At 47.6% G+C, this 16,088-nt stretch overlaps 1 protein-coding gene across 4 annotated transcripts in view; it reads left to right on the forward strand.

The window, feature by feature from the left end:
* The window catches only part of LOC139584298 (protein Jade-1-like), a 144,717-nt gene extending 129,103 nt beyond the window's left edge, over positions 1 to 15,614 (forward strand). For all 4 annotated transcript variants that reach the window (XM_071415980.1, XM_071415971.1, XM_071415990.1 and 1 more), the window contains 2 exons: positions 3,298 to 3,429; positions 9,134 to 15,614. In XM_071415980.1, coding sequence (XP_071272081.1) covers positions 3,298 to 3,429; positions 9,134 to 10,101 — 1,100 coding nt within the window. In that variant the 3' untranslated portion in view covers positions 10,102 to 15,614. The remainder of the gene's footprint in view (positions 1 to 3,297; positions 3,430 to 9,133) is intronic.
* The last annotated feature ends 474 nt before the right edge of the window (positions 15,615 to 16,088 follow it).

A 16,088-nucleotide genomic window follows, 5' to 3' on the forward strand; every position in this document is an offset into this window, starting at 1 on the left:
AGTGGTAGAGGGAGCATGAGAGAGAAGGAGAGGAAGTGGTAGAGGGAGCATGCGAGAGAAGGAGAGGAAGTGGTAGAGGGAGCATGAGAGAGAAGGAGAGGAAGTGGTAGAGGGAGCATGAGAGAGGAGGAGAGGAAGTGGTAGAGGGAGCATGAGAGAGAAGGAGAGGAAGTGGTAGAGGGAGCATGAGAGAGAAGGAGAGGAAGTGGTAGAGGGAGTGTAAAGACGCTTTGGTGTCGTGCTAATGAGCGCAGGTAAGAAGTGGGGCACGGTGCAACAAACACAAACACACACTTACACACTCTCTCTTTTACACACACACACACACACACACACACACACACACACACACACACACACACACACACACACACACACACACACACACACACCGCAGCTGAGTGCTCCCAGAAAGAGAGGAAATGAACCACACACTTCAAAAAGACGAATCCCTTGGAGGCACTGCACCTAACTGACGGCAACAGAAAATGTAAATGAGAGGGGGGAAGAGGGAGAAGTGAGAGGGGGGGAAGAGAAAAAACAACTGATCTGACGACAACGTTTCCAAATGTCTCTCCAAGTTGGACCGTTGCAGAAAATATGAGTTATTTTTTTTCTCCCGACAGCACACATATTCACAAAAATAGCTAACACATCACTCATACATATGACCTTCTATCCTACACACACTTACCGGCAGTGTTCAGGCACGCACACACCCACACAACAGATTTGTTGAAAACAACATGGACACATGTATACACACACACACACCCAGGGTAGCCTCAGTGTGAAACACAACCCTCCAGGAAGACCACAGTGAGGTACCACTCAGCCCCCCCCCATGCATGTCCTGCTCCTCCATGCTAGGGGAAGCATGATGGAGGGAGACCCTCAGTGCCCCCACAACTCAACTCAGCCTCTATTATAACCAGCATGAGAGGAAGTCAGGCGTGCACGCCACCCGCTCCACTGTTGGTCTAAGCAGCGGGAGCGTGTTAAAACATGTTCCCCAACAATAAGTGTGGGGGGGGCACCAACCCAACCGCACAGCTAGTGGGACGGTTTCTCAGCGGGGTGCTCTCCCTCTGTTTATTGTGTCTCTGTGTGTGTCCAAATAGATGCTAGTGCAGATGTACAGTACCAGTCAAAAGTTTTGACACACCTACTCGTTCAAGGGTTTTTCTTTGTTTTCTACGTTGTGGAATAATAGTGACGTATGGAATCATGTAGCAACCCCCAAAAAAACGTTAAACAAATCCAAATATATTGAGATTCTTCAAAGTAGCCACCAAGTAGCCTTGATGACAGCTTTGCACACTCTTGGCATTCTCTCAACCAGCTTCATGAGGTAGTCACCTGGAATGCATTTCAATTAACAGGTGTGCCTTGTTAAATAGTGGAATTTCTTTCCTTCTTACTAATGGTGAATTAGTTTGTATTTCATTTCCTCTACATCATTTTATGACTCCTTTGAGCCAATTAGTTGTGTTGTAACAAGGTAGGGGCGGTATACAGAAGATAGGCCTATTTGGTCAAATAACAAATCCATATTATGGCAAGAACAACTCAAATAAGCAAAGAGAAACAACAGTCCATCATTACTTTAAGACATGAAGGTCAGTCAAACCGGAAGACCTAGAGTTAACTCTTGCTGCAGAGTATAAGTTCATTAGAGTTACCAGCCTCAGAAATCGCAGCCCAAATAAATGCTTCACAGAGTTCAAGTAACAGACATATCTCAACATCATTGTTCAGAGGAGACTGTGTGAATCAGGCCTTCGTGGTCAAATTGCTGCAAAGAAACCACTACTAAAGGACAACAATAAGAAGAAGACTTGCTTGAGCCAAGAAACACAAGCAATGGCGGTTCTAACCGCCATGTCTTTGTGAGACACAGAGTAGGTGAACAGATGATCACCGCATGTGTAGTTCCCACCGTGAAGCATGGAGGAGGAGGTGTGAAGGTGCTTTGCTGGTTACACTGTCTGTGATTTATTTAGAATTCAAGGGCCACCGCATTCTGCAGTGATACGCCATCCCATCTGGTTTGTGCTTAGTGGGGCTATCTTTTTTTTTTTTTTACGGGACAATGACCCAAAACACACCTCCAGGCTGTGTAAGGGCTATTTGACCAAGAAGGAGAGTGATGGAGTGCTGCATCAGATGATTTGGTCTCCACAATCATCCGATCTCAACCCAATTGAGATGGTTTGGGATAAGTTGAACTGCAGAGTGAAAGAAAAGCAGCCATCAAGTGCTCAGCATATGTGGGAACTCCTTCAGGACTGTTGGAAAAACATTCCAGGTGAAGCTGGTTGAGAGAATGCCAAGCGTGTGCAAAGCTGTCAAGGCAAAGGGTGGCTACTTTGAAGAATATAACATTTGTTTAACACTTTTTTGGTTACTACATGATTTCATATGTGTTATTTCATAGTTTTGATGTCTTCACTATTATTCTACAATGTAAAAAAATAAAGAAATGATTGAATGAGTATCTGTCCAAACTTTTGACTGGTACTGTATATTTACTGTAAGTGTGCTTGTTTGTGAGCATATTTGTAGTTGTGAGTGTGGGTGGGTTTCCTGTGCCTCACAGTCCCCAATGACTACACACGAGCTGTGAATAGAGATGGTGAAGGTTTTGACTGTGAGGGAGTTCTTTGGTCGGAGCGTTTCTGAGAAGTGGGACAGTTTCTCAGTTCGGTCTGTCAGGTTATGGGTCATTTCTCTCATCACAACAATTAGTCCAGCTGGTGGTGTTAAAGGTGCCATTCTGGGGTCAGATAGCTCAGTTTCTCAGTGTAAGGTTCACTCTGACTGGAGGAGAGGGAAACTTAACCAGGATGGAGACAAGGAGCCTCAGGGTACTGTTCACTGCTTAGTACTGACCCCCAATTTAGTTTACGATAATGAAATCAAACATTGACTGCTACATAGCCTCCTCAGTATATGACTGTGTTTACATTATGCAGCTGTATTTAACTGCTGCACAGCATGTGTTCCAAATGGCTCCCTATATAGTGCACTACCTTTGACTGCAGCCCTGCAGAATATAGGGAATAGGCTGCCATTTGGGGCACACACGGTACGTCCCCAAGTGCGCCCTGTCCCCAAGGGCGCACGCGGTATGTCCCCAAGGGCGCACGCGGTATGTCCCCAAGGGCACAGCCAATCAGTTTAAAAACACCAGTAGTTGATCTGTCTCATGAGAAAAAATATCCCGGTCTTGACCTGCCTCTCCCTGACTTCATGCTTGGCTGGCTCCACTTCAATGTTGCTCTATTTCCTCTGCAGAGAAAACCATGAAGGGCCATAAGGGAAGACAGAACGGGGTGAAGGAGAAGGGGAAGGAGCGGCGGAAAAGCAGCCCGGAGAAGAAGAAAGAGAGGTGGAAGTCTGACAACGGCTCCCTCCTCAAACAGCTAGGTAGGTCTGACACACCACGGGGGTTTGTGTATGTGCTGCGAGTTTCCAGTTGAGTTGATGACGTGTATAACACCCACTCCCCCCTGAGTTGCTATCACACCTCCCCAGACTTGTCCAGGCTCGCACCATCTAGAGCTGGGTGCTGATTCTACACCCTTCTTCTGAAGTGTGCACTTGCACACTCCCTGTCATGGATTTAACAATGTTGGAAAGCCAATGCTTACACCAATCCAAAGCATTCAAATCAATTACTGGGAGTGTACAAGAGCACACTTTGGGCAAAGTGTGGTGAATCAGGATGCAGCCTAGGTCCTCTGTGGATACCATCTCTGGAGAAGACATCGGTGTCAGTGCTGAGCGATTAGTACATTTTGAGGTTGTTTCGGTGTGATTATTTAAAAAAATTATCACGGTTTTCGGTTTCGATTATTTTGGTTGAATGCTGTAACAGAATAAAATAATTGTAATGAAAGTCCCATGATGTTAGTGACTGCCCATTACTGCTTAATCACTTATTAACCATCATTTATTCACATGACTTTATTTAATTAAATATTGAATTTGTTATGTATATTTGTTTTATTTGATGACTTTATGATTTCATTCTAAGTCGTCTCATCTCTACAGAGCTGCTGTCTATGCTGTCTGAAAAAAATCACAATTTTAGTAGTTGTTCAAAGTAAATGAGGCATACTTTTATGACTACTGAATACCAACTATCAATCACTTAGATCATGTATTTTCAGGTAGAGATACCTTGAAGCAACAGCTGCTCTCTGTCACCTCACGATCGCATGTTCTTCTGTCTCTGAAGTAGCAGGCGTAAAAGAAACACAGACCGGACAAGTAGATGCGCAATGGATTGTGGTCATTGTAGTTAGTTTAGCACATAAAATGTTGTAAATATGTAGAATATTATCCTGTTGGAAACTACAACTCCCTACTACATCGCACAGTTCAGGCTGGATCTGGTTTATATCTAGGGAAACTGCAATGTGCGCATTGAGCTTAGAAGGAAAACCGAATGAAATGGAATTCAAATAATTGAACTGACGTCGGTCAATTAGTTAGTTTTTTTAACGAAAAATAACCGACATTTCGGTTAATCGCTCGGCACTATTCAGTGTCCAAACTCTCCCCAGCTGATGGTCATGATGAAGATGCTTACAGTATCAACATTCAGGAGGAAAAGTTGTTCCTCGGTTACACATACTCAACTAGAAGCATCCTTCATCCCTAGAGAATCTGCAGAACCATTAACAGGGAATCGACTAGGAAACTGTTAGCCAATGTTGACGTCTGTGGTTGTCCTGCAATATTTAACTTTCTGGGTCAATACCTGTCTTTTAGCAGACATGACTAAGACGCTGATGTGATTGCGAGTGGCTTGGCCCCTTTATTGGAGCTGAGAACCGACATATGGACAGGGCCGGAGGAGCCTTTATGACCCGAGCCTTGGTTACAGTACCAAAGACGAACCGTATCCCACGTGTGTCCACAGAGCCCTCGACTCTTAAGAGCTCCCGTGGGACCGGTGCTTCCCAATGCCGATCCTTATACTTCACTTTCAGCTTTTCGTTATGTTAACCACTCCAAAACCAGTAAACAGGTGGACCTGGTGAAGAACTTGCACGTGGGAACCTATGTTTGATACCTATTACATGGGGGAACCTATTGTTACATTATAAGCAGTGCGGTATAGAACTACGGTGGTGCAAACACACACTTCAGGGTCCACCTATAGCACGCGACACAGCGAAGATAGACGGTAGCATCACTTTCAGTAGGCAGAGCGCTGACCTTTTTTAGGTTAAGGTAAATAACACGTTTAACAGTGGCTAGCTGCGGGTTTCTTCCTGACTGTCCTTCACAGTTATATCAATGCTCCACAGTGCTGTGATAACAGAACATGTAACGGAGGACTGTTTTGTTTTTTCCCTCCGCCTGACTGATTCCTCAGATGTTATCGACTCAGCCTACCTGATCGGGTTTTGTGTGTGACAAGCCTTTATGCTGGCGACTGAGGATGGTGTATGTGTTTTGAGGCCATCTGCTCTTTGTCAGACTGCTCGGTAGTGCTCTGTCTGACTGACTGCATGTGTACCATGTAGGAGCAGGTTGGTATACACTCCAACTCTACCTTTAAGCACTTAACCCCAAGTGTGTGTGTGTGTTGTGTTTCTCAACAGAAATGGATGCTGTAGTAGTACTGGTATTCTATTGTTCTTCCCGGACACTTTTTGCACTCTCCTGTTGGCTGGTGTGATATACCATGTCATTGAGAGATGCCAGTTGAGTCCTTGGTGATGCCAGATCAGTTACGTGCCCCCCTACTAAGGCAGAGCTGCTCTCTTAAATCCCCGGGCTTTAGTGTGTGTGACCTTCCCTCACGGAACAGGATAACCCAGGGGGTCAGAGGGTAGGGGAGAGCATCTCCAGATAAGGCAGCGGGACAGGGGCTGGGAGAGTCGCAAATGGCACCCCTTTCTCTATATAGTGCACTAGTTTTGACCAGAGCCCTTTGGGAATAGGGTGCAAATTGGGACGCGGATGGATACTGGCATCTGTCCACCGTGATAAGCCTGTTGTAATGTGACCCCTGGGTGGCAGACAGAGTGGTGTAGAGTACCTTCTGAGTGTTACAGTGGTCAAATAGACTGCAAGACATTCTGGGTGTTGATATTGAGAGGGCTGGATAATAACTCTCTCTCCCCAGACTGATACTTTGGGCATCATTTTAACACTTAATTTGTTTTTCCGCCTCTAAGTTCTTCAGGCATGGAGTTTACAGTGCTCTCCGTCGCTGACTCGCACTGCTCACTCCCCTCTCTTTCCCTCGCTCCGTGCGTATGTGGGGTTGTCAAGGCGACAGTTGGCACCTGAGAACAATTGGCACACTGTAGCGGGGCCTGCACAAACACAAGTCTGGCTCTGCCCCAGCCAGTGCATTCCTGGCCCTTTCTAGCCTAGCCTAGCTTAGCCTCCCTCCCTCCTGTCCCTGCCTATCCTAGCCTAGCTTAGCCTCCCTCCCTCCTGTCCCTGCCTATCCTAGCCTTGCTTAGCCTCCCTCCCTCCTGCCTATCCTAGTGTAGCTTAGCCTACCTCCCTCCCTGGCCCTACTTAGCGTAGCTTAGCCTGGTCTGGCCCTGTCCCAGCCAGCGCATTCCTAGCCCTACCGGGCCTCACCTAGCCTAGCGTGGGCTGCTACCATACCGCAGCAGCCTAGGCCCCAGGGCTGCTTTCACCGGGTCCAAGGAGCAGAGCCAGGAGAGGGGCTGCAGCCAGCAGACATGCGCAGCGGGGTGGGTTGGAGATGAAGAGGAGAGGTGGAGCAGAGTGGGTCACGACCAGCCCCCGCCCTCCTTTCTCTCTTTTCCAACTCTGCTCCCTCCCTCCCTTTCTGTTCCCCCATCCCTCCCTCCTCCCCTTCTCTCTATTCCCCCCTGCCCCCTTCTTTCTGTTTCTCCTCTCTCCCCTTCTCTCTATTCCCCCCCTCCTCCTCTCTGTTTCCCCCTCTCTCCCTCCTCCCTTCTCTCTGTTTCACCACCTCTCATTCCCTCCACACCTCCCTCCTCCCCTCTCTAGTCTCCTGTCTCCAGCAGAGGCGCTGGTGCTGTTGCTGCGTCATGGAAACGGCTGGCCTGGGGATGCTGATCCAATCACAGCAGCTCCTCCTGACCTCCTGGTGGGCACAGTGCCTTATGGACTGAAGGGGGAGGAGGGGGGTGACTGGGTAGAGGATGCATCCCAAATAGCACCCTAGTACCTATTTAGTGCACTACTGGACCCAATGCCTTTCCAATAGGAGTAATCCGTTGCCGGGTAAATGACAACGGAGATGCATTGTCCAACAAAAACACCCAAACGGTCTGTCTTTTTACGTAAGCAACTCGTCGGAGAATACTTGACTTTAGTTGTACTTTTGATGGACCATAAAAAGGTGTGCTGACTAGCATCTCAGTTTGCGGGGAGAAGTACACTTGTTTTCCAATCTTCTCTCCCCCCGTCCCCACACCCCTACCTCCGTGTCTCTGTGCTAAGATGTTGACATGCCCAGCAGAGAGCGTCTCTCAAGTTGATCCTCCCTGCCTCCTCTCCTCCCTCTATCCCTCCTCTCCTCGGTTGTGTTCCTCCCATACTTCAATAGGGGCTGTGGTGGAATTAGCCCTCTCTGTTAATGACTGTGATTTTAAAAATGCTATTCTAAGTAGGAGCTTCATCTCATTAAACAGGCAGGCTGGGTGTGTGGAGCTGGAGCCAATTGCACCACTGCTAATACTCTGTCCCTATGCCAGCCAGCACCTTACTCATCACCTGAGGAGATAGACACCACTCCACACCAGACAGAGACACACACATTTAAGGAGGTCATTGTAGCTCATTGAAACAACGCCACACCTATCGGGTTTAAATGTATTTTCAGCAGGTCTACCTTTTTTAAAAGATGCGCGCGCGTGTGTGTGCGTTCAAGCTCTGTTTGTTGGAAGGTGTGTGTGTAGGTGTGTGAAATCCTTTGTGAACAGTGGCTCATGATGTTTTGGGTTGACAGGAACCCAGTGTGTTTCTGGTTTAGAGGCAGGGTTCGGGGAGTGGAGAGTGTTACCCGGCGTGCTGTCCCCTGATGCATCTCCCAGACCGTGGGAGAGGGACTTCATGGGATTGGAATACGGGTGGTGGATGGAGCTCTGTCTCTAGGTGTGTTCTGAATAGCGCCCTATCCCCGGCCTATGTAATGCAACCCTACGGGCCCTGGTCAAAAGTAGTGCACTACATAGGGAATAGGGTCCCATTTGCAACACCGCCTGGCACCAGTGCGTTTCCCTCCCTCTCTCCCTCCTTCCCTCTATTTCCTGTGAGAATCGGTGTTCCCGAGCTGCAGAGAGGCTCTGGCAGCCAACTCTGGGCCTTAATGACAGACGAGGAGCCATGCAAATCTCGTAATTATATACACACACAGCATGCATTGTCTCCAAAAGCTGCGTTTGACAGTGAACGTCCCTGGTGGTGGTGGTGACAAAGCACAGACAGACAGACAGACGCAGAACGGGGCTAATGCATTGTTTAAACTCACACAGGAAGTGGGGTAGATAGGGGGTTGAGTCCCAAATGTGCCCTTTTTCCTATGTACTGCACTACTTTTGACCTGGGCCCATAGGGGACTGGTTAAAAGTAGTGCACCATATAGGGAATAGGTTGATATTTGGGACGCACACCCTACCGCCTGTTAAATGATTGATTCGATGAAGGAAAGTCTGGTCAGGTTTAGCATCACGACTCCGACCACAAATCCCCCATACTGTACTTTGTCACCCAGTCCTACGCTGTGTCTTCCTATGTTTTACAGGTTTGCTCCAGACTTCCTCCCGGAAGGCTTTATGTTTTGGACGGAACAGTTGATCCTACTAACCTCCCACAGACATTCATGAGATATAAGAATCATCTGTATAAAAAGGGTGTCAAACTCAATTCCTGGGAGTGCCGTGTGTCGGCAGGTTTTCAGTCCTCCCTTGTTACCTAAGTGATCAGTTAAGGTCAATGATTAATTAAGAACTCCTTTTTACCTGGTTGTCTAGGTCTTCATTGGGCACGAATTGAAAGGAAATAACAAAAACTTGCAGACACACGGCCCTCCTGGAACTGAGTTTGACGCCCTCGCTCTAGACTGGTCCTCTATGGTCCTCTCACCTGTCCATGTCTCCCCCAGGTTTCCCCAAGACCTTCCCTCTGGACAACTCGCTGTTTGACAGCTGGCTGGCCCAGTCGGTGCAGATCACGGCTGACGACATGCTGAGCCAGTGGGCCCTGGACGCCGGGCAGCACCGTGACAAGACGGCCAGCTTGCTGTCTGACCAGCTGCTGCAGGGAGAGGAGAGCCTGCTCAGCCTTATGATGGACCACTCCATGAAGTCCACCTGGAAAACCCCTCAGCTGGGCCGCAAGACCCGGGGCAAGCCCAGAGCCCGGGCCCAACACTCCACCGCCGTAGCAACCACCCCGCCTTCTGCCACCGCTGTCAGCCCCGCTGCTGCTGCCACCGCCTCCTCCACAGCCACAGCCACAGCCAAGGGGACTCTGCTGGCAGATGACAGGCCAGGCCACGGGGCCCGTAGAGGGGAGAGGTCCCGGGGCTCCAAGGCCCTCCACCACCATCACCACCACCCCCAGACCAGGAGCACTGAGGCACCGCTGGACCCGCCGCCGCAGCCGCCCACCTCCAAAATGGACTCCTGTCACATCTCGGAGGAGCGCGGCCCCTGGGACAGCCTCATTGGTACAGGGGCAGCGTCCGCCCCCACGCCGCCCCCTCTGGCCTCCTGCTCCCCCCCACAGCCCTGCATTAGTCCCGGGACAGTGCCTGAGGGGAGGTCAGGGGGGGGTCCCGGTCACCGCACGGCCCTGCGCCTCCGCCTGCCCCGGCAGGGTAAGTCCCGGGGGAAGGGTGGAGGGGGGAAAGAGGTGGTGGAGCGCCCCCTGAATAGGGAGAGGGAGAGGGACCCCCACCCAGTGAAGGAGACGTCATCGTCGTCGCTGCTGGACCCCGAGACGGACGGCTACTTCTCTGACGCCGAGCAGAGCGACTCGGACACGCGCTCCAGCGGCCGCAAGCTCCGCCTGGCCCAGTTGCATTCTGGGAGCGAGGACCTGCTGAGGAGGAGCGTGCTAGCGTTGTAGGAAAAAAACTGAGACGCTCACACAAACCATCGTCCAGAAGACACACTGATTTCTCAGATTGACCGGAGCTCCATCCCAGCTCCCGCTACCATGGCTACTGTCTGTCTGTCCGTCTGTGCTTTTGATATTATACATGCCGTTCTTTTCATTCTAGATCGCTTTAATGAACCAAATCTCTGTACTTCACTAGTCCTAAATCAGTCTCTCTGCTCTGTTCTGGGGATTTGAACGTAGCTGTTAGTCAGATAGCTACATACACAACGAGACCCTAGATGTTAGTAGTGCTTGTTAAAGTAACAAATGCTGTATGATGACGTAAGAAGACAAAGAGGAAATGGATTTTGGACAATGTTACATTTTAGTTTTTATTTTGAAGTATAACATGGCGGTGAACCATGTCATCAACCCTTCCTAGTGGTGTGGTCAGTGGTGACTAGCCGCTAGCATTGGGGTGAATACTTTGTGGGCATTATAAGCTGGTTCAGATGAATCTCTTCCTTTCTCTTGGCGTAAGATGGAATCCCGCGAGGCGATTCCTGGGATCTGATGTTTTTAAAAAGCCTTTCAGTTCAGCATCATTCTGAGAAATGTGCAGAAAATATCAAACAAATATTAGACTTTTAAAAGCACAAATAGCTAACAGGAACTGTAACACAAACATTGTGGCATAAACACACACACTCTTTCAGACATGTACACCAGACACATTACACAAACATTACACACACACACACACACACACACACACACATACTCTAAACGACTCTGTCTGGATCCAGCCGTTGTAGAAACATACTGGTTGATAATTACGTCAGCTCTTCACTGACTCCTCCTCATCTTCCGTTTGGGCCTGAATCATTGGAGAAACAGTATTTTATCGTGTGCCTTCTGTCGCTCCCCCAAAAATAAGTTTATCAATCACTTCTATAATCAGATTTGTTACAATCAAAAAAAGGAAAATCTGTTGTTGGCCATCAAGCGTACTGAAACAGAGGGCTTCTCGGACCTTAATTGTAGTGCCTAAAAAAAAATATGTAAATGCAGCTTTTGCCATTAATCAACCCAACCGCATGCAAAGCCACACCGTTCTACCATATTTGTGCAAAGTGCTGCCCCAACAAAGCAACTTCTGGAGTCATTGTTGCTCCAGTCAGACGAATCGTATAGTCAGCTACAGCACAGAGTTCTGGATTCTGACTACTTTTTTGAGTTCTTTGTAAATTTGTTGGGTTTTTTTCGTCTCAGAGTTGTATTTTGTACTAAAAGCGGTCCACAGTATTTTCTCAGGGTTTAAAAAAAATAAAAAATAAAAAAAATAATAATTGAAGGCGACGAAGAAGGGTTGAAAATGTATTGAAATCAAAGTTCATCCGTAAATATATAATACCATATACAGGCCTTTTCTACATATGATAGGTATGTATAGAAAAGGTTCCTTTGGCAATGCTCACTGTTTAAACTCTGACTACTACTGTGCTGAGAGCTTTTCACATGTCTCAGTCAGTACACTACTACTACTACCCACCTGGCTGTCTCCTGAGTTGATAATGCCAAAGAACAGTGTGTATAACAGACAGGGCACCATGCACTTACTCTGTCTGCGTCCCAAAACGGCACCCTATTCCCTGCTTAGTGCATAAGGTGACATTTGTGACGCAGCCTCACATGGGAGTTGTGCATTGCTCAGGCCTGCGCTGGCATGGTGTGACTCGGCCTTTTTAAAGAGGGGGGCGTCCTGACACCCACCACCACTATTCCACCTTGGACTCTCCCATTCCCTGCTCCCACAGGTGTGTTACTTACTGGCCCTCTGTGCCACTGACCTACTCTGGATGGAGTGGCCTACGTCCCCCTCCCCCCAACCTGGAGGGAGTTGAATGCTGCTGAACCGTGTATGGATGGGCGGCTGATGGCTGAGCCCGCTGACAACCCCCAGCGCTGGTATAACAGGGTCGTAATGTAGAAGATGACTCGTTTTTTTATGTTTGTTTTCCTGTCCCAGAGGGGACACAAGGATTCAGGATGAAACTTCCTAAAGCAGCGTATTGGTCAGGTGACACTGTCTGTCTACAGCCAGTCTGGCTCCTTCCTTTCCATCCACCGTAACCCTTGGAGGCAGACCATTACAACCATAGAAACAGAATGAGTAGCACATTCTATTCATTCGTATTCTACAGTTACAACATAATACCATAAGAACAACAATGCTCATCGTTGTCTGCAGATAGGTCGTCGGGGTGGGTGAGTGGGGTTAGCACTGTAGTAAACCCACAGAATCCACCCCCACCACCTAACCGTTTACGTGTTGCTAAGACAATGAAATGTAAACTTGGTTTCAATATTCAATATATACACAGATTTAGACTAGGCTGTGTTTTAGATGGGACCCTTCATGTACGGCCCCCAACGTAGTAGAAAACAGGTTGTTATTATTCTTATTATTGGAGAGGGGCGTCTACGCCCTCTTCCTCCGCTTCTTTTCAGAAACAGTAGGCTGGAGTTTTAGTGAGGTGGTGAGGCGTTTCGGTCCAGCAGGCAGCAGGTGACAGCACTTTTCATGCAGACTATAGATTAATGAATGGATGGTATTATCCCACATTATCCTACAGAGTATGGATGGATGGTATTATCCTACAGAGTATGGATGGATGGTATTATCCTACAGAGTATGGATGGATGGTATTATCCTACAGAGTATGGATGGATGGTATTATTATTATCCTCCTCAAGCAGGGTTTCTTTGCCCCATTCCTGACGACCCACCTGGTTTGCATGTTTTATTCCAGCCCTACACTAACACACCTTATTCTGCTAATCAAATTGATGATCAGTTGAGTAGGGTGTGTTAGTGCTGGGCTGGAACAAAATGTGCATTCCCGACAGTGGGTCCCCTGGAATTGGGTTGAGAAATGCTGCTTTGCCGTTGCTGTGGATGAATGTCCTAGTGCTGTCTCCGTACCACCCAGCTGCTGCTGCCGCTGCTGTTGTTGTCTGTAGCGTGACAAAAGCCGTCAGCACACTAACAGAACACAACGACAACATCATTGAAAAGGATCTCCTCTTCTGTGTTAGTTGCTTTATCCCTTAGGGAACTGGTTCAAGTAGTTTGACTGCCGTTTACTTATCCGTTTTAATTTTATTTTTATGCACCAACAATAATGTAGAATACTGTACTAGAAACCCCTTTTTGTTTCCGTGTTAAAAGCCTTCGCAAGCTGTTTTTGTAACGCTTCAGCCGCGGCTCATATAACTAGAATGCTGACTCATAATCAGACAGACTGCTTCCTTACTAGCGCTTCTCCGAGCGTCGACTGACTGCTTCCACACTGGGAAGTATGGTTTCAATCCAACACCCGCCCCGCAGACCAGTGCTCTGTCTCACTTCCCTCCCCTTCTTCAGTGTTCCCGACGGCCCGCCTCAGCTCCTTCAGAGTTTTGAAGCACGGGCGGGTCAAAGGAAGAAGCTTTAAGGACAAATAATGACGTGCATGTGTTGTGTAATGGAGGGAGCGTTTGTCACTGCTTCCGCTCTGGGCAGAAGAGCGAAAGATCGAGAGGGAGAGAGGGAAACACTGGTGGAGGGAGGGAGAGTGAGTGAGAGAAACACTGGTGGAGGGAGGGAGAGTGAGTGAGAGAAACACTGGTGGAGGGAGGGAGAGCGAGTGAGAGAAACACTGGTGGAGGGAGGGAGAGGGAGAGTGAGAGAGAGAGAGGACAGTTTGTTCTTTCCTCTTAGTGTTTGCACCCTGTCCACAGTGAACTTAACAGACAGGGAATCTAAACAACACCCCTCCCTCTCTCTCTGTCCCTCCCTCTGTGTGGCTCACAAAACGTAAAGTGCAAACACTTCTCTGTTTTCACTGGAGCTAGGATTATTTACTTTCTCTGGTTTTGTTTTATATGCAGAACCAGAGAGAAATTGATTTGAAAGGTGGGAACTGCATAGCCAGTAGTGAGTGTGCGTTTGTTTTAGTGTCTGTCCGAGTCAATGCTTGTGTGTGCGTGCATGTTTGTCTGTCGAGTCACGAGTGTGTATCTGTGTGTGTGCAAGCATTTGTGTGTGTGTGTGTGTTTCTGGGCTAATTGAAGTTAAAATGGTCAGGCCGGCTCCCCAGTGGGCTGATCAGCGTGCAGCTGAAGCCTGGGAGAGACCTTTTGTTCTCTCACTTCCTCCATGGAGAACACTCACAGAAACTAACCGCTGCTCTCTGGCAACACAGCGGGTGCATCTCAAATGGCATCCTATTCCCTATTATAGTACCTACGGCCCTGGTCAAAGGTAGTGCACTATGAAGGAAAAAGGGTGCCATTTAGGATGTACTCAAGCTATTTGTGACCAGCAGGGTCACAGAATGTGTTCCTCTCATTAAATTCAATAGCATTTCAAAATGTTCAAGTTCCACAGTTCAAACAACTTGCTCCCATGTTTGTTTGCGACTTTCGTTCCGTGACTTGTATGAATACACGTATGAATCCATTTCCAGGAGAGAAGGTTTATCCATAACCATAGCTGCTCCTCCTAAGGTCGGGCTAATTTACCGGTTGTGTCTCTGCAACAGAGCCAAGCTCTGATACTTAGCAGGTTTTGTTTTTTGTAGTTGATCTGGCATCACTTTGCTGCCTCCAAATTCAGGCTACATCACAAACGGCGCCCACTTCCCTATATAGTGCACTACTTTTGACCAGGGCCCCATAGGGCTGTGGTCAAAAGTAGTGCACTATGTAGGAAATGGGGTGCCTTTTTCTGACGTTGACTTACACCGGCACTAATTGGTCTTTTGACCAATCACATCAGATCTTTTTTCAGAGCTGGTCTGATTGGTCAAAAGACCAATTAGTGGGGGGAAAATATCAGAATCGGGCTGCCTGTAAACACAGCCAATATGCCTGTCCTGTATCTCCTAATGGTCACATGCGTCATTTTGATAGGAGTACGTGATCTCTCCGATCAAAGCAGACTCTGACATGGTTCCTCCTCCCTCCACCACGTGGCTGTCTTATTTGTCCTTTAAAGGCGCTGAAATCTCTGCTGCCGTATCCTATCAAATTCCACACCCAATTAGGCTCGATCTGCATCAGTTCTACAATACGATAATATGAATGTTGCAGGAGTTTATCCTGTATTCTTTGTTTCAAAGAATGTTGTGCCATTTGTTAATAGCAAAGAGAAATATTGAACATATATTAAAAAGAAGAGCTATTTTAAATTATTTTTTGGCTTTTTTTGCAATATTTATTTTCTTGTATTAGAGTCTTTGTAGGAGGAAAAACAAAAAATGTATTTTTCATTAGTGCAAAAAACTATTTTTTCCTTTTTGTACACTTTCAATGTTAAGCAAAACGTTAAAAAGCAATATTATGATGTTCCATGTGACTGTATCTGCATGCTGTTTGTGTTGCCTTAAAGACGGCTGCTGCGTCCACTATGACCCCCTCCTCCCCACCTGCCCTCCTCCCCCCGGCACTATGGTGTGGTTGACCAGTGTAGTCAATAAAGCAGTGCTTTCTGTGTACCCATGCTCTGGACTGTCTCTCTGTTCAGTTCACCATCCCAGGAGCTCATTTTTAAGGGGCAATCTGGGATTCAAATAACAACAAAGATAAACAGTTGAGGGATGGGGTACGATAGTTAAACTAAGCACATTTCTAAGTGATATTCTTAAAGAATCAATGGCTGCATATCATTGAATTAAAAGTTTTTTTAAATTATGTACTAATACCTGATTGCCCCTTTTTAAAGCGCTGTTCAAGGGTTGATTGATTCAGTCACACTGTGTTGAATCAATCTGGGTCTCTACAGACGGACCCAGAGGTAACTAGGCTAGATACTTCATTTTACATGTACTGTAGGTTGAGAGATAAAGGGACAGTAAAAGGTGACGCTTGTGCCATCAAACCATTGAAAGTTATCCAGAAGGCCGCCGCCCGCCTGGATTTCAACCTCCCCAATTTCTCCCATGTCACCCCGCTCTTCCGCCTACTCCACT

This window comes from Salvelinus alpinus, chromosome 1, assembly GCF_045679555.1.
Source record: "Salvelinus alpinus chromosome 1, SLU_Salpinus.1, whole genome shotgun sequence".
Lineage (NCBI taxonomy): Eukaryota > Metazoa > Chordata > Actinopteri > Salmoniformes > Salmonidae > Salvelinus > Salvelinus alpinus.